The following is a 27,777-nucleotide window of genomic DNA, read 5'->3' as shown; positions in this document are numbered from 1 at the left end:
CTTGGATTTGCGTGATTCATGAAAACGGTCACCAGGAGTGTCTCTTTCCTTTAGGCAGCCAGTTGTGTGCAGTGCTGTCAGGGGCCTGACCTGCATGCTCACTGCATGCACAGCCTCCGGGATGGGCTACCACATGGCTTCTCTTCTGCCCTTGTTTGGCCCTCGCCTCTGTCCTGCAGATCTCTTTAGAGCAGGAGCTGCAGCTGTGTGTGAGAGGAAGCGCTGTTCCGGAGACACTGTGCTCCAGAAAAGCCTCCCTCTGGAAGAAGTGAACTTCAGCTAAGAACTTACTGAGTTTTAATCTGACTTTAGGAAGAGAGAGATCAAAATGTAGTTACCTGCCTTCTGATGACTCTGGGAGAAGTTTCACAGTTCCATAGTAGTGTTTGCGGTTGGTCAGGTTGCTTCCTTATAGAGATGGCGTTCCTCTGTGAGGTGTTTGTTTCTGCTTTGAGATACTGACTGGCTCCGTAGTGCAGACTGACCTTGAACTCACTATGCTATCCTGGCCTTGAACTTGTGATCTCCCTGCTTCGGCTTCCTTAGTGCATGCATGCATCCCACCAGGCCAGTTTAAAGGTGGTTTCCAAAGGAATCCCATGGTCTCGATAACGCTGGAACCAGAGGAATCTTTGACAAGATGAGGACCTATTGAGTGAATAAATAAAACAAAGGAAAAGCAATCCAACTCTGAAACAGAAGGTCTCGTGTGTGTGTGTGTGTGTGTGTGTGTGTGTGTGTGTGTGTGTGTGTGTGTGAGAGAGAGAGAGAGAGAGAGAGAGAGAGAGAGAGAGAGAGAGAGAGAGAGATGGGCCTTTAATCTCAGCACTTGGGATGCAGAGGCAGGTGGATCTCTGAGTTCGAGGCTAGTCTGGTAAACGGAGTGGGTTCCAGGACAGCCAGAGCTATACAGAGTGACCTTGTCTCGAAAAACAAAAACAAAAACATAGAGGGGAAGGAAGGAAGGAGAGAGGGAGGGAGGGAAGGAGGGAGAGAGATGTATTGAATACTAAAAAAGAACCAACCAGCAGAACCTCTGTTCCAGTGGGTGTGATGACATATGCCTATAATCCAGGGCTTGAGAGGTTGAGGCAGGAGGATTATGAGTTCAAATTAGTAAGTCAATTAATCGATATGTAGACAAAACCAAAACCTGCCCCCCACCCCCAAAGCAACTGTCCACCATTGAGATAAAACCTATGTGTATGGAGAAGTTTGCTTAGCCTGCCTGTCAGGAATGGATTTCTAAGGACTTCTATTATTAGTTTGGGGCACAGTGGTAAGAAATATCGAACTCTAAAACAGTCTTGTGTTACGAAAAAGAATTGTATAAAGGAAGCGCTGCTCTGCTGACTTTCCTATTATCAGTGTAAAACTGGAACCCGTTCTCTCCTCGGGGACACCACTTTCAATAGCTGAACTGTTGGCTATTTGGAGTTGGAGGTATGGTGGCTGACACTGTGGAGCCGGGGGTTTGAGATCCAGTGGGAGCTGTGTCCCCACGTCCCCATGTTGAGGTGATGCACCCATCAGACACATACAGATAGACATGCTAACAAGTATGGGACAATATTCTGTGACTTGGCTGTGCAGATGTTTGTGGGGCCACAGTCTAAGAGGGATGGGCAAAAGATTCCTGCACGTAGCATCAGAAGCATCCGAAAGGACATGCTGGATTTGGATGTTGAGGAGAGAGAACATTCCAAGTAGAAGAAATGACAGCAGCCAAGAGAGGTTGAAAGGAACCCAGAATAATAAGAGCCACTGAAAGAAGGGTGGTGCAGAACCCGTGACCCAGATGGAAGGACAGCAGGCGGGGCAAAGGTCGTTAGGTAGGAGGGTGCATGCGGTCAGAAATCAGCCATGGAGCGTGGTCTTCCCTGTGATAGAATGGGGTGGAGGGCGTGGGCTCATGAAGGAGGGCACCGTTTAAAGCTGAGAGCCCTCTGTTGAAAAAACAGTTAAGATGAATGGCTGTGGACGCCACCACTGATGGGATCTAGGAAGAGAGCCCCGGGAGGGCTTCGTGGGGCTTCTCTTCTTACCCCCTTTTCACCGCTAGGGTAACTGGCCAGAAAGTTCTAGTTTGGGGGCTGTGAGGATGGCTTGGTGGATAAAGCGCTTGCATTCAAGTGTGAGGATCCAGAGTTCAGATCCCCAGCACCCACATCCAAGCTGGGCAGGTGTGGTGGCCTACCTACAATGCCAGCACTTGGGAAGTGAAGATGGGACGGTCTGGGCGAGCTGGTTAGCTAAACTAGCCAAATGGGTGAGCTCCAGCTTCAGTGAGAGACCCTGCCTCAGTGAATGAAGTGAAGAGCAGTAGGAGACATTTGGCATTAAGTTCTGGCTTCTGTGTGCATGGCTTCCATAGACACACGTGTGCACGCATCTGAACATGTGTACTGCACATGGGGGGAAGCAAAGGTCTAGTGCGCTGCCTTGTCTAATACACATCTGTAATGAAACAGTGAAGAAAGGCTGTCAGTAAACTCTGAGAGTCAGGACAGGTGAGACTGTCCGGGTGTATTCTTACCTGTTACACCCACAACAGTTCATTTGACCTGCTTCAGGTATTGTTTCCTGTGTCTTCTTCCTGTCTTTGACATTTATAAATGTGGTGGTGTTGGAACCACTGGCCTTCTGTACCTTAGTGTTCTCATTCTGTGACCTCCTTGCTAAGACGCATCCATGTTGGTGGATGTAGCTGGGCCACTTTCTTCTCAAGGCTCTAACACGGCACTGCAGAGATGCTGCAAGGGATGCTGGCTTTGTAACACAGCACTGCAGAGATGCTGCAAGGGATGCTGGCTTTGTAACACGGCACCGTAGAGATGCTGCAAGGGATGCTGGCTTTGTGACACGGCACTGCAGAGATGCTGCAAGGGATGCTGGCTTTGTTTCTGCCTTTTGCTGTTATGAAGAGTGCTTCTGTAGACGTGTAGGTGCATATCATGTGGCTTGAGTGCTAACATCTCCGAGACACTGGTTCTGAAGCTTTGGCTATCAGGATCTATCTATCTATCTATCTATCTATCTATCTATCTATCTATCTATCTATCTATCTATCTATCTATCTATCTATCTATCTATCTATCTGTTTCTATCATCTATTTATCTTCTGTCTTTTTTTTTTCTTTTATTGAAAATAGATTTTTTTTTCATATTCTCAAGATCTTTCTATGCTCCATGGAAGTTAATGAAGGCCCCAAAGACCTTTTGTGTATTGTCATGTATTAGGGATTAAAACAGAGAAATTACATATTTCTATTGCTAAAAATAATCTAACCCAGCATATGTTAATTATAAGCAGCATTTTTTAATGAAAACGTGTTTTTCTAAAAGAGAGTGAGTAAAGTAAGTGATGTTCTGTATGTTTCTGCAAATCTCTAGTAGCTGGCTTCCTAGAGGACAACTAGATTCTCAGATCTGTTGGTGTATTTAATCTGTCGCACCAGGTTAGTGAGGAAGATCTGCATCACACAGATGTCTTGTCACCTTTGCAGGGACTTGTGGGTATTCTTTCAGCTACACCAAGATCTTGAAGGCTATTTGGAGTGTTGAGTCAAAACATTGCCATGAACTTTTCATGTCTGCTACATTCAAATCTACTGAGCTGTCTTATGTTTTGACTGGATTGTCATGCACATAATGTCAGTATTGGACATTTGGAGAATATTGACTCCCTGAGTTATATAGATCTATGAAATGTTGGTATATCTCATTGTAAATGTAAAAATTATATCTACAAGAATGTTATCTGAAAAAGTCTTTAAGTATGGTATTGGGAATCTGTCAAGTTCATAGTGTAGTAAACAAGTTTTCCAAAACTTTAATGGTTGCTTGAAAGCATGAATCTTATCACAGACTAAAAACACTGTCAGCCTTTCCTTGAAGTATTAGCTTGACTTCATTCATTTCCAAGAAATAATCTGCCAAGGCCCACATCTGACTGACTGTAATTTGTCAGTTATCCTCTCAATTAAAGTAATACACCGTGAAAAGGGGCTCGCTGGGCTCCCAAGCCAACGGTCATGCATGCTCTTTTCCTCAGCACAGCCATGCACCGAGCACTGCCAGAAAGACCCGTGATTGCACACAGTGTTACATCACCTGTAACATCCAAAAGATGTTTATTCCAAGATCAGTTTTCAGGAAAATGAATAATTTTCACTCCTCTGCCAGGCGTTCTTAAGTGAAGCCAGCACAGGTTTTCGGGCCTTTTTGTTTGTTTGTTTTGTTTTTTTGACAAAGTCTCACTAAGTTACGTGCTAAATGAACACACCTTTCTTCTGTAAACACAAATGTAGTATTGTCGGTCTGTGAGGATGTGCCATGCTATCCAGTGACTTCCGGGCTCCTCGTTGGAGGTGAATGCCACTCATTACCACCTGTCCTGCTCAGTTCTTTGTCGACTTGAAGAAAGGTAGAGTCATTTGAGAAGAGGGAAACTTGTCTGAGAAATGCCCCCTGTAGATTGACCTGTGGAGCATTTTTTTCCTTTTTTCTTTTTGGTTTTTCGAGACAGGGTTTCTCTGTGTACTTTTGCACCTTTCCTGGAACTCGCTTTGTAGACCAGGCTGGCCTCGAATTCACAGAGATCTGCCTGGCTCTGCCTCCCAAGTGCTGGGATTAAAGGCATGCGCCACCACTGCCTGGTGCATTTTCTTGATTTATTAATGAAGATGTGGGTTGTATTGACTCTGGGAAGGTGGTCCTGGGTGATATAAAAGCAGACTGATCAAGCCATGAGAAACAGTTCAGTAAACAACATCCTCTATGGCTTCTGCTTCAATTCCTGCCTCCAGATTCCTGCCTCAACTTCCCTCAGTGGACTCTGACTCAAGATATGGAAGCCAAATAAACCCTTTCCTCCCCAAGTTGCTTTTGGTTGTGGTGACACAGTAATAGTAACCCCAAGTTAGTCACCGCCTGCCCAGCTCGTTTACCTCAGCGGCTTCATAGAACAGATGGAACACATCTGGTTTCTTTCTTCTCTTCCTTCCTGGGCTGTTGTCCTCACAGTTCAGACGCACCTCCCCTCATCCCCCCATCTCTTCACGCTGGTTATTGACTGGTCTGACTGACCCCACTTCTGTGACACCTCTTGACATCATCATGCTCCCCCTCCTGCACTGCTGTCGTGTAGACTCTTATTTTTCCCCAGATAATTGAAATAGCTGCCCCCCCCCATGTATTTTTATTTACCCTCCATCTTGCCTTCCCCTCTCTCAGCGTTTATAGTCCATCCTTCATGCCGCTATCTCAGGGAGGTGCTGAGCTCTTTCAGGCATCTGCATGAGAATGAAGTTTGAACTTCTAGACCCTGAAGATGCGTTGTCTGAGCCCTGCAGCTCTGCCTTCTTATTTCACGTATACCCTTGTTTCACGTATACCGAGTGATTGCTTCTGCATCCATACTGCATGCCACCTTCTCATATTCATATTCTTTTCCCCGTTTATAGAGTGACTGGGTGACTGCTTGGCCGGATAATGTCCTTCTTTGCCTCCAGATATCGGAGAGGCCCTTCTTGTTTTTTTCCTCCATGGTCATGGCTACTGGGCAGAATTAGGAAACTTTTTCCTTGGTCCACTTATTGTTGATTGCTTGTTATTGTCTTTAGTGACTGGACTTTTTGTTTGATTTTTTTCTGAGACAGGGTTTCTCTGTGTAGTTTTGGTGCCTGTCCTGGATCTCGCTTTGTAGACCAGGCTGGCCTCGAGTTCACAGAGATCCACCTGCCTCTGCCTCCCGAGTGCTGGGACTAAAGGTGTGAGCCACCACCACCCAGCTGTTTTATTTTATTAAATTTATTTATTTATTTATTTTGGTTTTTCAAGACAGGGTTTCTCTGTATAGTTTTGGTACCTGTCCTGGATCTTGCTCTATAGACCAGGCTGGCCTCGAACTCACAGAGATCTGCCTGGCTGTGCCTCCTGAGTGCTGGGATTAAAGGCATGCGCCACCATTGCCCCGGCGTGACTGGACTTTTTATAAATGAACATGGATTGAGTGTTCACTTTTATACATATTTTTGTGTGTAATAGTGCCTGGTCTATATCAGGTGGGTGATAAATAAATTAATGAAGGGAGGGGTTAAAAACCAGTTACAAAGTCAAAGAGATAGAAAATAATGCTTGGAATTATTGAAAAGAAAAAAGAAAGGAAGGGCAAGGATGGGAGGGAGCGAGAAGAGAGGAAGGAAGAGGGAGGGAGGAAGGGAGGGAGGGAGGGAGGGAGGGAGGGGGCGAGAGCGGGGGGGTGGGGAGTGAAGAGTCACAAACAAACACAGGCGGTGTTTTGTAATGGTTTTTGAGGAACTTACTGTACACCTGGGCTGGGAAGGGGGTGATGAATAATGCCATGTATGTGCTCACAAATGTGGCCTAGGGATGCCTGGAGAAAGTTTAGGTTTCCGGAGGAAACTGGGCCAGAAGAGCAGGGGCCATGGCCCCCCCACCGGGGCCACCGCAGCCTCCGTGCAGGAGGGAGTGTCTGTGGTTGGAAGCCTCCGGCCTGGCCTGACATGTCGATCTCCCCACTATTGGCTGTTTCTGCCTTTCTGTCCCCAAACTGTGCCAGGCCTGTAAGAGCTTTCTGATGACTGGGCACATTTGGCATCTGGATTCTGTGGTCGCTAACAACCAGCAGTTTCCTGTCTGCTTTGGTTGAGCTGACCGTGATACAGTGCGGGGAGCAGTGTCCACTGCTCAGGGCCTCACTCTCCAACATAGTGTACACTCGGGCCAGACGCCCCGGACGAAAGGAAGAGGGAAACCCCACGAGGACTAGGCTGGTGCCAGGTCATTACTTCGTCATTCTGGTCCACCTTCACAGTGATCAGCAAACTTCAGGTATTCATTAGCTGTTCCACAGATGGAGGAGGAGTGTGCCTGGATCACGTGGGTCTGAGGCACAGCAAGCTGAGATTCGATCCAGAGTCTCTGGGTCCAGAACTTGTGCGGGTTCTGCTCAGTCACTCTTTTAAAGCTATGTAAAGCGTCTTATAGTCTTACTTTTACTAGCTTGATCATCTCTTGAAGTTGTATATTTTATTCTAGTTATTGCTTATTTATTTATTGAGAATCTGCAGTTGTCTGTTGAATGTTGGGGAATATTACTCTAAGGTGTGTTACTTTTTTTTTTTTTTTTTTTTTTTTTTTTGGTTTTTCGAGACAGGGTTTCTCTGTGTAGCTTTGTGCCTTTCCTGGGACTCACTTGGTAGTCCAGGCTGGCCTCGAACTCACAGAGATCCGCCTGCCTCTGCCTCCCGAGTGCTGGGATTAAAGGCATGTGCCACCACCACCCGGCCGTGTTACTTTTGTTTATGTTGCATTTGTTTAACTCTGTGAAGCTGTGTTACTGTGCCTGTCTAAAACACCTGATGGTCTAATAAAGAGCTGAACAGCCAATAGCAAGGCAGGAGAAAGGATAGGTGGGGCTGGCAGGCAGAGAGAATAATATATAGGAGAAATCTGGAAGGAGAAAAGAAAGAAGTAGCCAGAGAAGGAGGACATCAGGGGCAGCCACCCAGCCACACAACCAGCAACAGAGTAAGAAGGAAAAGTGTACAAGAAGAGAAAAGGAAAAGCCCAGAGGCAAAAGACAGATGGGATACTTTAAAGTTAAGGAAACAAGCCAAGCTAAGGCCGGGCATTCCTAATTAAGTATAAGTCTCCATGTGTGATTTATTTGGGAGCTGGTGGCGGGCCCCCAAAAGAGTGAAAAAAAATCCAGCAAGAGTTGGATGTTACTCATTCTGCTGTGGCATTTCCTTGTTCTTAACTATAGAACCACTGTGGATGGAGAGGAACTCAGGCCACCTTCACCCTCTGAGCCGTCTCCGGCCTGGTGTTTGTAGGTTTAAAAGTTTATTTAGGGTTGGGAATGTAGCTTAGTAGGTAGAACGCTTGGATGCATGTCCCAGCACATAAAACAGCATGCTTTTAAACCCAGCACTCAGGAGGGGGAGGCAGGAGGACCTGAAGTTCAAGGTCATCCTTGGCTACATATTGATGCCAGCTTGGCCTGTGTGGGACTGTCTCGGGGGGAAGTTGTTTTTCTTGTTTTAATTTTTTTTATAACCATCACTAACAACAACAACAAATGGAGTGTAAGAGCATGTCTACTCCTGAAAGCCTCTAGTAGGCTTATGTCAATCTTAATGCATAAAACTCAAAACAGAAAACAAACAGGATTCCTCTCAGTAACTACAACATACATATTGAAAACCAAGCCTGATCAGGTGGATATATTCATGTCAGAAGACCTTTTCAGTTCACATCTCTCCACAGAGCATTTTCCCATTGCCCAATGCATTTCCAGCCTCCTTTTCAAGAATCAGGCACAGTACCTGGCCAGTGCAGCTGGAGGACTGCAGACAGTTCTTAAGCTCTGCAAGACAAAAAAAGATGAGATGTGCTTATCCACATACAATACAAAGGTATTTTACAGAGTCTCCAAAGGTGATGAAGAGGAGAAATTGATGTGAGCTTAATGTCAATGGTCACCATGTGGCTGTGCATACACACACCAGAGGAATGTTCCAGTTGTTTCTGGAACATCTGCGCTGTGGTTGAAGTTTATCTACAGCCGCAATAGAGCTCACCCCCTGATCTTGGGTTCCCCTGGGTACATTTCCAGGAGCATTGGGCTTACGTCCCCCCGGAGCACCAGTGTCAGTGCCAGTGACCTTGAGAACAGTGCCAGCTTTCCTCCAGGTGGCGGATACAGCAGAACTGTCTCGGTGAAAACCCCAAGTGGCAGCTCTGAGGGAGACCAGAGAAGATGGGTCACACCCAGGAAACTTTTAAATTTTTTATTTTTGTATTTTTTGAAACAAGATCTCATTATGTAGCCCTAGCTGTCCTGGAGCTTACTGTATAGACTGGGATGGACTCGAACTCACAGAGATCCATCTGCTTCAAGATGTGGACCACTACACTCAGCATCCCCAGAATTCTTAAGAGGACAGAGTAGATAAAGCAGTTGGACCTAGAAGTTCTCGCACAGCCGCAGGACATGCTGGCCCTTGGAATCACCTTAGCTTGTCGGCTGGTTGTAGTTTTTGTTGATTTTCATGGGCTTTTGGCCTTTCATCCTTGACTCCGTATGTGTGTGCCAGGAGGTGAGTGGAGAAAATAAAAGCAGAGCATGAGTTAAGAATACATTTGATTGCTTGATAGCAGCCCTGGCTCTGAGCCTGGCTGGGGTAAAGGTTAAAATTGTTGGCCTACCTCATAGCTTCGAGTTAAGTTTGCATTAGGTGTCCTTGTGATCTGCTGTCTGGTGTCATGGATTTTTGTGCCCAACCAGTGAAGATATTTTCCCATGATCAATGGTACACATATCTTTTGGGCTGGTGTGAGTGGTAGGCTGTCTTCTCTGAATCTTTTGTCTGTGTCTTATGTCCGTCATATTTTTAAATGCAAAGTACAGAGTAGTCTCCTGTCTCTGTCTCTGTCTCTGTCTCTGTCTCTGTCTCTGTCTCTCTCTCTCTTATCTCCCACGACTCTTTCCCCTTTGGGTGCATGTATATTTTTTGGAAATAAAGGTGTACAGTGTGCTGTTTCCCTTACCAGACTGAAGGACTTGGGGTGTGGTCCCTGGTGAAGTGTGTCAGGTCCTTACTGTTGGGATACATCCCACAAATAGCTTGATCATTTTATGCCTAAGCTAAGATTTCGGTGCTTAGCTATCTATCTCTGGGATGCTATTTCTGAGGCTATGGAGTGCTTGATTGTGTTATTAGGGTCTTTTTTCCTGGTTAAGTTCTTTTTTGATCTATTAGGGATTTCCTGGTGATTTCAGTCATTTTGTAGTTTATTGCTCATCTTATAACAGGTATTGGTAATATTAGGATGAAAACATTTATACAAGAGGAAATAAAAGTCAAGGGAGCAGGTAATTGACCGATTTATCAGCCTTAGCAGACAATGTTTCTGATAACGACATGGTAGCCATGGTAAATTTATTTCTGATTGCTTGAGGGGACAGATTTTATATGTTTTTGCACCATCGAGGTGCGTGAGAGGGTAAAGGAGTGAGCGGTCTATCTGTGGACTAACCGGGACAGCTGGATTTCTGGACTGGCCTTTTGGTGAGTGGATTCACACGGTGTTTTAAACCGTCCCTCAGGTGTGGGTTTGCTACGGCACACGCAGGCTGGGTTTCCTTTCCATTGTTGCTGGTTGGTGCTTACTAGGTAACAAGAGGCTGCACAGGGGAATGTCTCTTTCTAAATCTTTCACTTGAGTGATACTTGGAGGTAGACTTAAAAAACAACTGTTAATCTGTTCCTATCACTGACTCTCTGGCCTCACCAGGGCGGTTGTGGACAACCGACCGCCTTAGCAGAGATGACACTGCTGAGCAGGAGGGCTAGTTTTAGTTGTGAACTTGACACAATCTAAGGTCACCTGGAAAGCGGTCTCAGAGGAAATGTCTAGATTAGGTTGGTGTGTGACCATGGCCCGGAAGGATTTTCTTGCTTGGGTTAACGAGGGTGAGGACCTCACCTGACTGTGGGCGGCACCCTTGCATGGGCTGGACCCTGAGCTGAAGGCAAGAGGAGGAGCCGAGCACCAGCAGGCATGACTGTGGGTGCTGTGTGACAGCTGTTCTTGCCACCTTGACCTTCCCACAGGGATGGACTGTCACCTGGAATTGAGTCAGATAAACGTTTTCTTCCATGAGTTGCTTTTCTCGGGGGATTTTATCACAATAGAAATCAAAACTGAGACACTGAGGTTACAGATTAGAATTCAGATGTGAAAAATACATAGCAACATCCATTTTATTTGTATGAGTTTTATTTGTATGTATGTATGTACACCATATGTGTGCCTGGTGCTAGCACATTATATCTTGAGCTGAAGTTACGAACGGTTGTGAGCTGCCATATAGATGTTGGAAACTGAGCTCGAGTCCTCTGGAAGAGCAGCAAGTGCTACTTATTAACTGCTGAGCCGTCTCTCCAGCACCCAAAGAAACACCCTGAGTGTGTCAGTTTTCTGGGGCTGCCATAACAGTTTTATAAACTGGTGGCTTAACTTTAAACTTAAAAAGAAAATATATTTATATGTGTATGTTTATTGTTTGTATATTCACGAACACATATATGCCTTGGCATGTGTGTAGAGGTCAAGACAACTTTTAGTACTTCTTTCTCTCCTTCCACCCTGTGGGTCTGGGGATCAAACTCAGACCGCCAGGCTTGGCAGCAAGCTCCTTTACCCCTCAGCCATCTCACTGTCCCAGACTAGTGTTTTAAGCAGCACATGGAACCGATCGACTCCCACTTCTGGAAGTCGGACACTCATGGGCATTCGGAAGGCCATCGGAAAGCTGCCTCAGGATTCTCTTGTAGTTTCTGGAGGCTCCGTGGCTCGTGTGAGCATATGTACAGCCTTTAAGTGGTGTCTCCCCGAGCACACATTAGGGACCTCAGGCATCCTGGATCTGAGAGTCACCCTAATGACTTTACCTTAACTCGATCATGTGAAAAGCTCTGTTTACAGGTCACATTCGTGTGCACAGGGGTTCTTAGCATCTTAACATCTTTTGAACAGTTTAGCCTGTGACATCAGGTAATTATTCCTAGTTTGCACTCTGTTTAGTTTTTTAATTATAATTTGTTTGTTTGTTTGTTTGTTTTCCCAGACAGGGTTTCTCTGTGTAGCACCCTGGCTGGCCTGGGACTCGCTCTGTAGATCAGGCTGACCTCGAACTCCTAGTGCTGGGATTAAAGGTGTGAGCCCAGTAACGTGAATTTATTTATGGTGCATATGGTGTGTGTGTGTGTGTGTGTGTGTGTGTGTGTGTGTGTGTGTGTGTGGTGGGGGATAAGTGTTCCTTGGCATGTCTGTAGAAGTCAGAGGACAACTTTTCAGAGTTGATTTTTCCTTCTACTGTGTAGGTCCCCAGTATCAAACCTCGAGGCTCGGTGGCTCAGTTTCCTGCTGTGTCATTATGTTAGCCCTGTACACAGTTTCAGTGAGTCTGGTGATTGTCACCTGCTTAGCAAAGAAAATGACTATGAATTTGGAAGAAGGGGCCTCAGCCTCGGATGCAGCGGAGACCCCAAGTCTTCAAAAGGGCTATTAAAATAAGAGTCCACAGGAGGGGACTGGGGGCGGGGTTGGTTCAGTGAGCAGCTCAGTGGTGCATGTTTGTAGCCCTAGTGCTGGTGTCGGCGGTGTGTGTGTGTGTATGTGTGTGTGTGTGTGTGTGTGTGTGTGTGTGTGTGTGTGTGTGTGTGTAGATACAGGAGGATCTCTAGAATGCCAAAGCTCTGAGCCCCAGACTTGGTAAGAGACATCCTGCCTTGAAAAGGAGGTGGACAGTGAGGGAGGAAGATGCCCCTTGCCATGATCTGCCTTCCACACCTGCGTGCATGGGTGTGTGAGCAGACATGTACATATATCCACCTGCGTGCATGAGTGTGTGAGCAGACGTGTACATATATCCACCTGCAGCCTCCACAAATCCACAGGTGCTTGAAGCTGATTGATTAATATGAGTTCAAGACGCTGACAGCCTAAGTAGCTTGTGGGACACAGATCTGTGTATTAGAAACACATGTAGGATCTCAACCTGTTAATGTTTTTGTTTGTCATGTACACATTCTAAAATCCTGCCAAATGAAAGGTAAAAAAAAATATTGTGTTTGATGAGCTTTGGTCTTTTGGTAAATTTTTTATTTTTTTATCTTTTGGTAATTTTTTATTACTTGAAAAAAATGTATTTTTGCTACAGTGCTCCTGAGATTTTGTTTTTGAACTTGGCTTTGTCACTTAGTAAGAGTGAATGTGTGAGCTATTAAGGTTTTGGAACCTTGGTTGCCCATGAAATTTGCTGACAAACATCAGATGTTTACCATGGTAGCAGGCATATCTTCAGGGCTCCATTCATTCATTCAGTTGATCTTTATTGGGAGTCTGCCGTGTGCCAGGGCTTGTTCTAGAACTCACTCACTCACTTAAAAGTGACGTAAAGGCACCATGATACTGTAATATGACGAGTTTGGTGGGGACCCAAAGCTCCTGTCTTGCCTTGGTTAGTCAGCTGTGGGGTCTTGGGCACAACACTGGCTGTCTTTGGGTCTTGCCATTAGAACTGGATTTCCAAAATCATAAAACAAAATTTGAATTTACAGATTGTTCTGCAGTTCTGTTGGGCAGGGCTGGAAGCTTCTCTGTGCTTTAGCTCTGGTCTGTGAAGGTTGTGCTCACAGGACTGGCAGCTGAGCTGTCTGCTCTCTGGCTGAGAACAGCAGTGTTAAGAAACCCACCACCTTCACTGAGCCCACAGCACTCCGAGGGGGTTTTCCTATGTTCTTTGTTGCTATTGTCTTGTTTTTGAGATGGTGTTTCATGCAGCAGGCTGGCCTGGATCTCCATCTGCTCTTGCCTCTAATCACTGGTATCACAAGCGTCTATACCACCATGTCCCACATTTCCTGTGTTCTTGTTTCTCCAAGCAGGTGGGTGTCCACAGACACATGTGGCAACTAGAGAACAAGTATTGGTAGTTTGTGGGAAACACCCAGTATTATTAAGTAAGGAGACAGAGTGCTGTCTAGGAGGCAGAATTCATAGAAATGCCAACTGAAGACATAAAGACATTTGGTGTTTGGAGACAGAGTGCTGTCTAGGAGGCAGAATTCATAGAAATGCCAACTGAAGACATAAAGACATTTGGGGTTTCCAGGAGGCGCTTCTGAGTCAGTCCTGGGACCTCCTGGGGTGGGGTGGGGCTGCTGCCTTCCCTTCTCTGGGAAGGAAAGTTTGTTCCATATTTGAGATTCTAATTTTGAAAATGGTTTTAATTTCTGTTATTGACAGGTACAACCTCTCTGATCTTAAGGCTGTTCTTCCTCTGCATTCCCGCTCTGAGAAATATTAATTGAGGGCCTGCCTTGTGCTTGGCGCTCTTCCAAGAGATAGGGCCACAGCCACAAATGGAGCAAAGATCTGCCTTCCTCACTGCTCATTGACGGGTTACCTGAAGACAGAGGGCATTAGCCACATGGGTATTTGGGAGAGAGAGGTCAAAGGTCTCGTGGCAGAGCTTACATTCCTTCCTCTGAGTGAGTGGTTGGAAATGATCTCACAGATATGCAGGTCCTATGTAGCTTCAAGGCTGGGAATGTACCCTGAGGAACACAAGAAGCCATGGAGGCCTTGAGGGTAGAATGCTGGGATGTGACATATCCTTAAAAGCTTTAGTCTGCCTGCTAGTTGAGACTCACAACGAGAACAAAAGTGCGTCTGTGGCCCCGGCGAGGAGTGGCGTGATGTGCACTGAGGTGATTTGGCAGAAACGGAAAGACTGGCGCGATACCGCTGCGTGTGGAAGACAGAACCAACAGAGCCTGTGAGTGAGTGAGGTGTGTGGTGTGAGCAGTGAAAGGCAGCAGGGAGGTTTGTGGGGAGAGAGATGGAGAGGTGGCCATTTGTGCTGAGTTGGGCATTTTGATGGGGGAGCTGTCTGGTTCCTCGATATTGAACGATGTGCCCAGGCCCTTTATCTGAGAATGTTGAAGCTGGCTTACTAACTGGGTTGGAATTCCTTCCAAAGACCAGGCATGATGTGTTCACCATCATTACCTCTTTCCACCAAGGGAATTCACATCATACTTCACAGGCAGTGCTGTGGGTACTTACGGGTGTGGCCCAGGATCCCCTCTGCAGTCTCAGGTGTGGCCTCTCCTTCCAGGTTGCCTCTCAGCTGAACTGGTGACAGGAATCTGGTTGTCTCCCACCGTGGCAGATTTTAGTTTTCCTCTGGGCATGGCTGACAGCTGTCGGGTGCCCTTGGCACCTGCAGTCCCCAGCTTTGTCCTGGGAACTGGCGGGGGCTCTGTCACAGAAAGCTCCAAGGCCGGAAAACCTCCAAGGGTTCCTCCTTTCAGGCCAGCTTGGTGTGGGGGATATCCTGAGGCTTTCAGGCCACAAAGGGATAGTTTAGACTTTGGCAGACAAAGCCAGCCCAACTGCAGATGTGTTTTGTGTTCACATCATAAAACTGGTGGAGAGCAGCTCTGGATGCTGCAGAAGAAACTTATTAACCGGCATGGAGTGGCTGGGTGGCTTTTGTCTTCTTGGCACCTCTTCCCTGGCCTTTCTTCTGTGACCCACATTGAGCCCACTAGATCCCGCCCTCTGGCTTCAGTGATAGGCCTAGGGAGAGGAGATGACCGTCAGCAGGCCAATCAGAGGGAGAAAGACCTTTTACTAGTGGATCCTTAGAGTGAAAATCCAGACAGCCTGCAGCCAGGCTTTTAGCCTCTTGGGAAAAGTGTCCGGAGAAGAAGCATGTAAAGACTATTGAGAACTCGCCCTCATGGTGCATGCAAAACACTACCAGATCCCAGACCCACTGTGGCCCTGCTGTGCGCAGTACAATCCTCCATCTGAAAAGGGCCTTTGCTCTGTCGTCCTGCTACCTGACTGTGGTTCCCCGCCACCAGAGCAGCTAACTTCTACCATCTGTCATCTAGTGGTGAGATGTCTTAAGCTAGTGGGAGTGAGGTGATCAGCGGTGCCGCCCACCTTTGGTGGTTCAGTAGGTAGTATAGTTTTCAGATGGGAAGAGTGCAGACTCGAGACGTTTTCTCCCCTTCAAGTTCATCTGTCCAACACATACAGCCACCTGCGGATTAGCTTTCTTCACAAAAGACATGATTTTAGTTTGGTTGTTTGCAGAGGCACAGGCCTGTGTGTGGAAGATTTCCCAACATCTAGTACAATTTCCAAAGCTGCCTATACCATTGAAACAGCTGCTCGCTCTTACCACGCCACAGTGTTCGAGGGCTCCCAGTGTTGGTGGCAGCCTGTGACTTGAATACCTGTGCAGTCCTTGCTCTGCTGTGGTCTACAAACTAACTGTAGGGCTCAACTTTGGGGCATGAATTCTGAGGCCATTCCCTGATATTTTTGTTGGGTTAAATCTCTACTAGGGGTCTGGCTGTTTGTAGAGTGCCCCCAGCTCTTAGCCTGCATGAGCCCCGGTTACGTCCTCAGCACCACAAACTGGGGTGACAAACATCTGCAATCCCAGTGCCTGAACAGTGGAGGCAGGAGGAGGTCATTCTTGGCTACTCCGTAAGTGTTCTGCTTTCACTTCTGTGATGATACCCGACCAAAACCGGCTCGTGATCCCAGGTCACAGTCCATCACTGCAGGGATGTCACAGTGCAGGAGCTTGAAGCAGCTGTCAATCACAGCCACAGTCAAGATCAGATAGAATGAATTAAGACGCTCATGCTTACTTGCTTTCAGCGTGGCTCACATACAGTTCTGACCTCTTGCCTAGGGAATGGTGTTGCTCATAGTGGGTTGGCCCTCCCGTCTCAATTAACTTGATTAAAACAAGTCCCATAGACATGCCCATAGACCAATCTGTGTAGACAAACTCTTATTGAGACTCTCTCCACAGGCAATTCTAGGTTGTGTCTAGTAGACAAGTAAATCTAACCACAGTGAATCTGAGGTCAGCCTGGAATATCCGAGAGCCTGTCTCAGACAAACAAACACCAAATAAAAACTCAGCTATCAGCATTTACATCGCTTTTGTATAATGTTTCATGTAGAAACTGGCTGTTTGACTTGCAGCAAGTATTACAGGTACAGTTGATAATGGTAACAGAGACATGCAACCTTGAAAGGCAGGTCTGGATATATACCTCAGATGTATAGTAAGTAGGGAGGGACTTGGGTGATCTTTATAGGGAAATGAGCTATTTGGTAGGTAACAGGTGAACATACCTGTGTGTGTGTGTGTGTGGGGGGGCGGGTTAAGAGACCTTCACTATTGATCCAAATCAACCTCTAATAGTCCTAAGAGGCTGGCGGATCCATGTGTGTGTATCACTGGTAGGAATGGTATGTAGGTAGATTGAGAAACGAGGCTCACAGGTTTCACCTTAATTCAAAAGTCTGGGAATTAATAGGCATTTTGTATATATTGTTTGTCCATCTGCTCCCCATCTTTCTAAATGAGGATGTCCTGAGTTGTATGTCAGACCAATTAAATGCATCTAATGAAAACTTTCCAACTTGGAGAAGGTGAGGTGCAGAGGCATTCTCTTCGGAGAGAGCAGAAGAGTCTGGATATCAGCTTACCCGATTGCTGCTCGAGAACTAAATTATAAATAAATGTGCTGGGTGGTGGGAGTTTGTTTTGTGCTACTCGAAGAAGAAATATTCACAATGTAGAAACAGAAAGGTATTCGATGCATTTTCACTTGGTAATTGCATTATTTTTATTCTTAATTCTTTGACTTTCTGATTTTTCATAGCACTCAATGTGAAAATGTATGGGAGCCCACAGACAAAATAATGAATTCTTTAACATGCTTGCACACACACATGCACACTCATGTGTACCCTCCTCATACTGTTGTGTGAAACCGGCAAGAAACAGTGCAAACCTGACAGTCTAGACAGAGATTGTTGGAGGAATAACAATGCAAACAACTCTTTTTTTTTTTCCCTTTGGAGGTTAAAAATAATGTGTTTACTAGAGTTATTTGCATTGGCCATTTAGAGGCTTCCCCAGGATGCCTTGGTTAAGAAAGCTGTGAAAGCCACAGGAAGCCTTGCCAGGACCTTGTGCTGCTCTGCGATTTTCTAGGCTGATTTCATGCTGGTTGATGGACAAGAAGATGGAGGTGTCTTGCTGCCGGGGCTTCTCGGATTCCAAGAAGTGAAAGTCAGGAATTGCATGTCCTGCACTTGGCGGCATCTAGCAGGTCCTCTTCTAAACTTCACAGTGGCACAGTGCGACGTGCCCACCAGTGGGATTCTTTCCTCGTGATGCACAGGGACAGCAGCTGTCTGTAGCTGGACCAGTGCAGTCTCCATGAAACCTTGCTTCACAGTACTCAATGTGAAAATAGAGGGGAACCCACAGACATAATAATAAATACTAATGAATAATTTACATTTGTGGGGAAAACCCCCATAGTCTTACAGACAGAAAGTGCATTTTGATCTTCCTCAACATCTTTACCTTGCTTATCTGAACTTATTTTCTAAAGGCCTCCTGTACTTTTGATTTGATCTCAGGGACATCAGCATAATTTTAGCTGTGTTTCTTCTCAACTGTCTGCTCTTTCTGTCTTGGGGAATGTGTTCAAATTCTCTGGTAGGTTGAAGAGTCCAGACTTCAGAAATGTCACCATCAGGGAGGTGATTGTGTGGTTGTGTGCTCAGAGTTCTCTGGGGGAGCAGACCCAACAGGGTGGTTGTGTATCACAAGGGTAACTTGTTAGACTGCCTTACAATGGCTGTCTTCATGCTGGAGAGACTGAGGATCCAGTAGCTGATCAGTGCTCGAGGCTGGATACCTCCACAGTCCCAGTGTGGCATTGAAGTCCTGGAGGATGCTGGGAGCATGGGGTATCATGGGTCTGTGGTCCAGACTAACAGGCCGAAGAAGCTAGGGTGTGCATCGCCAGTCAACAATGGCAGCAGTGGTAACAAGGCTGCTTCCCCTCAGACCTCTTTGGTGGTCCCCTAAATGCCAGTGTGTTTCTCAAGCCTCCAACCCTCCATCCTTAGCAAATGCAATCACGAAGATCCATGTTCCTCTGAACTATCCAAAAACTGGGCTACACAGTTTATATTAATATTAATCACTGTGAGGGTTAATCTTTGTCATTAACTTGGTTGGATCTGGAATTAATTAAGGAGATACATCTCTGAGGGGAGTCTGGGGGCGGGTATTTCCTGGAAGAACTGACTAACAAGGAATGGGGAAGTAAAGGGTCCTCTACCCAGCACGAATCACCTCCAAATAGGGGCCCCTTGCTGATTTCTGATTCAAGCAATGAAAAGGTGCCGGGGTGTCAGGGAGGGCAGCCAGCTTCTCAGAGCATCCTGCAGAGCCATCCGGGAGGCCCCTGGGCAGGCTCCCTGGTTAGCAGAGAAGCCCTGGGACAGGTGTCCAGACATCTGGGTCCTGGGTTCTGCTGTCAGCAGTAGGAAGGAAGCCGTATGGAGTTGAGGTGACTGGTTACCATTAGCGTACTTCATCGTCTCAGTAAAATGATGAGATTGGACAATGTCGTAACTGTTCAGGTTCTCAAAATCCTTATTTCATAGGTCTTCTTAGTTGGCTCATTTTTTTTTTGTTTTGTTTTTTGTTTTTTGTTATTTGAGACAGGGTTTCACTGTGTAGCTTTGCACCTTTCCTGGAACTCACTCTGTAGCCCAGGCTGGCCTTGAATTCACAGAGATCCGTCTGCCTCTGCCTCCCGAGTGCTGGGATTAAAGGCGTGCGCCTCCACCGCCCAGCCTTAGTTGACTCTTAGTGCATTGGCTCAGGACCAGTCTTGACTAACTATCTAGTGCTCCACCAGTATGAGAATAGAACCCAAGAGCGCTTTATTTTGGATCATGCATTTTTTCTGTTCACTTATGTAACATGAATATGTACATGTATCATGTAATATGTATAATGACCAAAGAAGAGTCAGCTGACTTTTACTGTAATGATTCTTAAAACTTTTGACCTTTTCTACTGTTTATGGTAGAGCTCCCATGTGATTTTTTTTAAGGGTGAAGTATTTAATCTAAAATCAAGGCAGGTCGGTTGCAAAAGACACGTAAAGTTAGCCTTGTTGTTGGGGTTGGTAAAGAGCACCTTGACTCCTGGAAGCCTGGGGAAACGAGAGTTTCAGGACAGACGGAAACCGTAGAAATCAACTGAGAAAAGGCAAATCTGGCAAATGGCGGGGAACCAGACCGGTTTTAACTGGGGAAATTCAGTTTTAGCAAATTTTTTTTAAGCAAATTTCATTTGATGTTTTCCATTTTCTTGATAAATTCATAAAGGACCTGGGGAAGGAGTTGCAGAGCTTCCCCTGGTGAGAGAATTGGTCGTTTGTGGCCGCTCCTCTCTGAACACATGGGCAGCTGCTCAGTGTGTTTGCTTGTACTTCCTCGTGTGGTTCCAATTCTGAAAACAAACAGCAGCGTGCCAGGGTGTCAGAGGTAAGCGCCGTCTCCAAACACTGGCGGAACTCTGCTGGGAACCAGGCACCCTGCTAGGCTCAAAGTGGGGTGTTAGGTGAGGGAACACAGTCCTGCCCCAAAAGAGCACCTTTTAAAGGGGAAACTTTTGAGCGTCAACAGACACTAAAATACCGTGGAATCTGAGCACCAGCTGCCACCTGAAGGGAGCCACTTCACCCCGCCCTGTGCTTCAGTCCCCGAGGCGGGCTGCTTCACTCTTAACACCTGCAGCTCTTTCCCACGAGGCAGCCAGAGTGATCACCCCTTTGGCATCACAAGCCACATCCTGTGAGGCCTGTGCCCCTGCCCTCCAGGGGCTTCCAGTTTTGCTAGCTTCAAGTGTGCTGCATGTTACTGATCTGCATATGACATCCTCACTCATTCGCAAACGTCCTCGCAAGCAGACACTGCCCCTGGGATCTTCCATCTCTGCTGCACACCCCAGCACACATGCTCCATGCCGGCCCCTCAGAAGCCAGCATCTTCGGAGGCATCGGTGAAGAACGTGTTGCAGAGTCACAGTGCTTCTTCCCTCTGCGTGCTGGGATTGCTCTCCTCGCCTCCCCATCTCTTTTATGTCTTTGCTCAAAGGTTACCATCTCAGTGAGGGACCCTGTGACCTTGTCTAAAATTGCAACTTCCCTCCTATCAATGGCCTGTGATCCTCCTTGTCATAGTCTAGGATTTCCCCATTGCATTTCCCACCCTCCTGCCCACAGCACCATCTACAAAGAGAAAGCTTCAAGAAGGCAGGATCATTATTTTGTTATTTGTTGTTCGATTTAGTACAGTCTAGAATACTGTCCGGCACACGCTGAGCATGCTGTAATTATTTGTTGAGTGAGTGTAGGAAGGAGGGACTAATTCTGTGGGACAATTGGGAGGAAAGAACCTTTGGAGCTCGGCTTGAAGGATGATGGGTAGACTTCGGCCATGTGTTTTTCTGGGAAAGGGCCTTCCAGACGAATGCCACAAAGGTGAAAATGTGGTACTCACTAGCACTCGTGGAATGTGAAGTTCCACCTGATCGGTGTGTGTGGGAGGACCACAGCGGTGGTGGATCAGTGTGTGAATGGAGAGGAAGTAGCTCCTGAGAACTCATGGTGGCTTAAAGGAACAGGTTCCTAGTCACTAACTACCCTTAAGTCACAGCAGGAAAGCGACTGGTAGAAGTCAGAGCTTTGGGACACGAGTGACATCAGAACCGGGACACACACGCTCTCAAGAAGTCACTAATGCAAGCAGAGTTTGCTAATGAGATCTGATTTTTATAGAGCTCTTTTCTGTTTTCAAAACATGGTCACATGCTTATTGGAACTTAAGCGTAACAACTGGCCGAGAGAGTGTGGCAGGCAGTGTTTACATGTTCAGAGGAGTCTTATGAAAAACTGAATTGCATCTTATACTGGAGAAAATGGAGCCTCAAACCACCTAGGTGATCTCCCTGAGGTCACTGGGCTAGGACGGGCTGCGGGGTGGGGGGTAGGAGGTGGGGGGATGGGAGTGGGGGGCAGCTTCCTGGCCCTGCAGGGTGCTCTCCAGTGCTGTCACCATGCAGAGGGTAACTGCTTGGTGCTTGGAAGCCTTTGGGCTCTCCTTGCTGTCCCCAGTCATGGGAAGCAGTGGGGTTTTCATCTAGCCACTTCTTCGCGGGTTGTGTTCTTCCTCTTCTCTTTGTCTAGTTCAGCTCGACCGAATCGCCGCTGGAAAGACAAACTGCTGGTGTTTCTGTCTTTGCCTATTTAGCTCTTGGCATCGCTGGCTTTTGTTTGGTCCTTGGGTGGAAGGGAAGAGCGCATGTCGCCACCCCGCTTGAGTGTCTCTTTGGGAGTAACCTGGTCTTCTTGATTCCCCCAGATGTTAGTAGGCAGGACGAGGCCGAGGGAGAGTTCAGCGAAGGAGAGCACTGGTATGGGAACTCCTCAGAGACTCCGTCGGAAGCATCCTATGGGGAAGTCCAGGAGAACTATAAGCTGTCCCTGGAGGACCGGATCCAAGAGCAGTCCACATCCCCCGACACCTCCCTGGGCAGCGCCACCCCCAGCAGCCACACGCTGGAGCTGGTGGCGCTCGATGGTGAGGTCCTTCGAGACTCGCTGCAGTGTCAAGACCATCTTTCGCCTGGAGTGTCTTCTGTGTGTGACGATGACCCACCCAGTTCCAATAAACCTCTGAGCAGCAACTTGAGGCGGCTGCTGGAGGCCGGGTCCCTTAAACTCGACGCCACGGCCAATGGCAGGGTGGAGTCCCCTGTGAATGTCGGCCCCAGTTTGTCATTTTCCCCGCCCTCCCACCATGCCCAGCAGCTCAGTGTCCTGGCCAGGAAGCTGGCAGAGAAGCAGGATCAGAACGACCAATACTCCCCAAGTAACCGTTTCCTATGGAATCAAGGTAAGTGGTTGCCAGACTCAACCACCACCTGTGGCCTGTCCCCAGATTCGGCCATCCTCAAACTGAAAGCCGCAGCCAATGCTGTTCTGCAGGACAAGTCCCTGTCCCGGACAGAGGAGAGCCTGAGGTTTGAACCCTTCTCCTCCCCCTTCAGCTCCCAGTCTGCCAGCTCCACTCTGGCAGCTTTGTCTAAAAAAGTGAGTGAGAGAAGTCTGACCCCGGGCCAGGAGCACCCACCTCCAGCCAGCTCTTTCCTGTCGCTGGCCTCGATGACCTCCTCGGCAGCCCTTCTGAAGGAAGTGGCCGCCAGGGCCGCGGGCAGCCTCCTGGCTGAGAAGTCATCCTTACTGCCCGACGACCCTCTACCACTGCCGCCTTCTGAGAAGAAGCCAGAAAAGGTCACCCCACCACCACCACCACCTCCGCCCGCACAGCCTCAATCCTTGGAATTATTGTTACTTCCAGTTTCCAAGGGAAGAGTCTCCAAGCCCTCCAATTCAGGTATGGAATCTTGTTCAGCCACGGTGCAGGTCGCTGTGACTGTAAACTTCCCACCATGTCTTCCTGTTTGCCTTTTCTTGGACTCCCCATCCAAGACGAGGTAGAATCAAAAGGCAAGAACACAACAAAATACTTAAAATGGACAGCATAATAGTCTTTCGTGTGTGCACTACACAAAGCCTTCACAAATAGCGGTGGTTTTTGACAAGTAATGAATAATCTTAGCGATGTGCAGAACTCCCTGTCTTTCATGCACCCCACCCCCACCCCTTTCCAAGTCCAGACTAGTTCCATACCAGATACATTTAATGGGGGAGATCAAAGCATCTCTGTCGGAGTGCAGGGTATCCGTGAACACAGACGGGGGACGCTGCTTTTGAAATAGTGGACAAGGGGAGGCCCTGCTGCCTCTGTCACAAACGGACTTTTGTCTAGTCGGTGACTGCCCTGCCCTAGTTGATCATAGCACAGACCTGTATGTTAGCATTTTTATTACATTTCTGTGGAACTTAAGCTTTGTTCACCTGTAAATTCTTGTCAAACAGAATGCAAGACTTTCTTGCACATGCTTCATTTTGGCCAAATGCGTTCAGATATGAAGGACTGTGCATGTGGCAGTGCCAGATGGTCTTTCCCAGGACAGCACTATCCCGGAGAGCCCTGGCGCTCACAGCCAGATCCTTTGAGGGAGAGGGTTAGTCACTACCATCCACCATGGCTATCCCTTTCATGAGCTGGTTTGCTTCATAACTGTGTTTGTGATAAATCCCTGTTCCTGGGATGGGGTGATTTCAGACGTTTCTTAAGGATGTCCCGCAGCGACATGTCCCGTAGGCCATGTCCTCCTCACTATCCAGATAGCCATTGTGTGTGTCCTGGCATCTGTCAATCATTTGCAGCTGCATTGGTGAAGTGTGCTCGTGATGGCAGACCCCCAGGGATCAGAGTTAACATCCTGGTCTACATGGTGGTATACATGATACATGGCCATCTAAGTTATCTAATGAGCTGCGTGCTGTAATTGTAATCACTTTTAACCCTATGTGGGGTCAGCAGCTTGGCTCTGTAGATAAAGGTGCCTGCCACCAACCCATCCACCTGAGTTTGATCTCTGGAACCCTCTGGAATGGTGGAGGTCGAACACAACTCCTGACAGTTGCCATCGGACCTCCATGCACATAGCATACACATGTCACATGCATGCACACACACACACACACACGCACACGCACACGCACTCACGCACGCACACACACACACACACACACACACACGCACACGCACTCACGCACACACACATCAATAAGGGTAAAACAAATAATGGCAACAACAACAACAAACTTCTGTAAACGAGTTAGGCATGGTGACCTGTCAGTCCAGCGTTCCGAAGGATCGCAGGTTTGAGACCAGGCTGGACTCATAGTAAGACCCTGTCTACAAACAAACAAACAAAAAACCCACTGAACAGCAGAACAGACTGAGGAAATGGATACCTGGGACTCTGATTCAAGCGAGGCAAGTGGTTGACTCCTGAGTATCTGACCTGTCCTTAGAGTAACCAAAATGCTTATTCATTCTGAGTTTCGCTTCTCCTGACTCCTCACCTTCCTCATGATGAAAGGACCAAAATGAGGGAGAGTCAAGGGGGCTGGGTAATCCCTGATAGGATAAATCACTTCCGACCCAGAGTCATTTAGTTTAGGGAGCTAAGACTGCATGTAAAGTGCAGTTGCATCAATGGTCTCCTTTCTGTGGAGGCAGTCGGTTTTTGATGTTTATATTATTCATCAGTCTGGGCATCAGTTACTTGGAGAAGCTTCTACACCTTGAGGAGTGAAAGGTAGTTAGTTGACTGGGCTTGGAAAGGAATGACTGATCGGGCCAGTCTCCTGAAGTCACACTGTAGTCCCTTCAGTATTTTACAGTGGTCTTAGCTATAAAAGGCAAGAACTGAAAGAGAAGTCAGGGCACCCAGTGAAAACTGAGTTTGTGTTTGGCTGTAGGATTCTCCGAGGAGAGAGACGTGCTCCCCTTGCGGGTTAGATGTGCCTGGCCTTGCCAGCATCTCTGTGGGCCTTTTACTAGAATTTAGTGAGGGAGACCTGTAAGAGATATTTACTATTTCAATCATTGAAGGCTCAGACGTTAGTTACAGGGGAGAGGAAGAGGCAGAAGAATCAGAAGTTCAAGGTCATCCCTGGCTACATAATGAGTTTGAGGTTAGTCTCAGGGGAAAATAAAGAAAAACTGCCCCAAACAAACAAATACCACCCACCCTTCAGCGCTGCAAAGAGACCACAAAATCACACACCTCCCTGATTTCAAGAAGGATTTTTTTTTAAAAGCTGTTTCTCAAAATGTTACTAAAAGGGCACATAAAGTTGTCTCTGGAGTTCCAAAGAGCTGTGAGCTAGGGACGCTGATCCTGTCTCGAGTAATTTAGACACCAGACATTGCTTTGGCCTTCTTTAGGTCAAGGGAGTCCAGATCATGAAAAAATAGTGTCTTTTAGGTCTGGCTTTCTTCTTTTTTGAGCAGGATTCTGTTGTTGCCAGGTCCTTGAGAGTCCAGCACTCGGTAGCCTTTCCGCCCCTCCGGAGAGATGTGACACTCGAGGGGGAGGCGTCTTTCATGTGACCTGCGCCCCCAGCACATGCTACACGGCTCCTCTGAAAAGGGACACGCTAGAGGGAAGATGATGTCCGTTTGCTATAAAGATAAATGTCACACATTGACTCAATTCTCTTTGAAGTCACTGTTCTCTTGCAGCTCAGAATAAAGTAAATGGTTTTGATTTTCAAGACAAAATTTCTTATAGAAAGCCAAGGGGAGTCCCAGGATGCCAGGCTTCTGCTTAAAGAAATAGCATTTCAGAGAGAGGGTCTCCAAAACATCATCTTGTACTGACTAAAATTTACATAGACTTCAAAGCAACCTGGCCCCAAGAAGCTGATGGCTAAGGCTCTTTGCAGGGTCAACCATAAGGATTTTCTGGGCTTTAGTCTTTATTGGGGTGTTATTAAAATTGTTGCAGATGCTTACAAAGTCCAAAGGAGCAGATGACCTCTCCCCGCCCTCCCATTAGATCCATAGCTGTCACAGCCTCAATCCACAATGATTTTACATATACAGACTTGCCTAGGAAACTCGATTTTTAACAAGAATCAAATCTGTTGCTGATCTCAGATGTTTTCAGAGAGATTTAAATGTAGCCTGGCTGTAGATCTCAGACTTCTGTCTTAGTTGTATTCAATGCTTGTTAAGACATGAATTGATAATGTCACATCCATAACAGTCTTGTTAGCTATTACTATCTCCACCCCACCTCTTGTCCGCTGAAATGGCATTTGAGAGACATGCTCAAGACATTTCATTTCAAGATTTAAAGTCTGGGCTGGGGGTGTAGCAGGTTTGGTAGAGTGCTTAACCACACGCATGAAGCCTGTGGTTTGATCCCCGGCACCACATTAACTGGGCGTGGTGGGCGTGGTGGTCCGTAGCTGTAAAGCCAGCACTCCAGAGATGGAGGCAGGAGGGTCAGAAGTTCTAAGTCTCCCGCAGCTGTATAACAAGTCTGCAGGAAGCTGTCTCACAAGTCAACCTCAAGCAAACAAAAAGATTTTTAAAAGTCTATATATTGTTAGAAAGGAAGGTTCACCATACACACATATGTACCAGTCAAGTTCATAGGTCTGAAGTGTTGGTGATAATGTAATGTGTGTGGGTTGTGTACCTCCAAGGGGTCTCCTGGCATCTACAAGCACCATTTCTGTGCATGGTAAGTGCTCTGTGCACATTTGCCCAATTGCAAATTATCTTGACTGCCAACACATTGGAGCATAGGATCTAACCAGAAGTGTTTAATTTCAAAGCCTTCAAAAACTTGAATTTGTTTTACTAATACCTAAAATAATAAAAATCTTCCATGATTTATTATTATTGTTATTATTTAGCTCTGTGAAGTTTTGTTTTTATTGCTTTGTGGATTGATAATGTTGTCAATAGGGCAAACTGGAAATGAAGAGATGAGCTCTGATCTCAGCCCTGTCTCTGCACAGCTGGACTTCAGCCCGCCCCCTCACCCCCCCCACCTAGTTCTGTTTCAATATTTGCAAACCAAGATGTTTGGCATTGTCCTAGGATCCTTCCTTTCCTGTTGTCACATCCCTTGTGTTTACTTACTGCTAATTTCCACTAACTCTCAAACAAGCCTTCTTCTTCTCCCTCTTCTTTTCAATTAAATACCTGTCTTCTTTCCTTTCAAAGCTTCCTGTCAAATCTCCAGTAAGAACGTCTCTGCTCTGTGCAAAACCTGTTCGTTATGATAGTTCAGTGTGTGTCATTCGACTTTACCAGAGATGTGGTTTTCATACGAGCTGCCCTGAGTTTGCTTTTGGAAGCAGCTGAGCTGAAGTGTGAACGCATGAGCATGTATCTTCGTGTCCATCCATTCATCCAGGACTGTTTCTGGGCATACCACGTGAGAGCTGTACACTGTGGCTCCATGCTGGCCCCATCAGGGCTTACCTGCAGCCTGCCTCGTTTCTCCCTTCTAGTCCCAGCACTCATTTATTCATTTCTCACCACGGTCTCAGCCCAGCCCTTTTCACTTAGCTTCATTACAGTCCAGCACAATTACTGAGTTCATGTGTTGAAGCTGGCACCCTAGAGCTTTGGTAGCACACAGGTAGGGTGCCCCAGCCACATCCCCCCTTCCGCCTCGGGCTGCTCCTTCCTCCTCCTCTTCCCCTTTCCATCCTTTTCTCCCTGTAGAGCTGTATTTAATCATCTAAAGCTTGTCTAGGTGAGCTGCACAGTAGACTCCCGGTCCTTACTTCCTCAGAGCTCCAGCCACAAGTCCCG

At 47.0% G+C, this 27,777-nt stretch overlaps 1 protein-coding gene and 1 long non-coding RNA gene across 10 annotated transcripts in view; one reads left to right on the top strand and one right to left on the bottom strand.

Annotated features, from left to right (window-relative positions):
• Znf827 (zinc finger protein 827) overlaps positions 1 to 27,777 on the top strand; it is a 172,854-nt gene that overhangs the window by 11,110 nt on the left and 133,967 nt on the right. For all 9 annotated transcript variants that reach the window (XM_042277497.2, XM_016006182.3, XM_016006188.3 and 6 more), the window contains exon 2: positions 21,880 to 22,914. In XM_042277497.2, coding sequence (XP_042133431.2) covers positions 21,880 to 22,914 — 1,035 coding nt within the window. The remainder of the gene's footprint in view (positions 1 to 21,879; positions 22,915 to 27,777) is intronic.
• On the bottom strand, positions 281 to 2,925 carry LOC143273293 (uncharacterized). Its single transcript, XR_013051231.1, has 2 exons — positions 2,537 to 2,925; positions 281 to 648 (listed from the first exon to the last, which is right to left on the bottom strand). It is a non-coding gene; the product is annotated as an uncharacterized LOC143273293 (long non-coding RNA).

Source organism: Peromyscus maniculatus, chromosome 5 (assembly GCF_049852395.1).
Source record: "Peromyscus maniculatus bairdii isolate BWxNUB_F1_BW_parent chromosome 5, HU_Pman_BW_mat_3.1, whole genome shotgun sequence".
Classification (NCBI taxonomy): domain Eukaryota; kingdom Metazoa; phylum Chordata; class Mammalia; order Rodentia; family Cricetidae; genus Peromyscus; species Peromyscus maniculatus.
The sequence above is the reverse complement of the archived record's forward strand: the minus strand, read 5'-3'. Positions and strand labels throughout refer to the sequence as shown.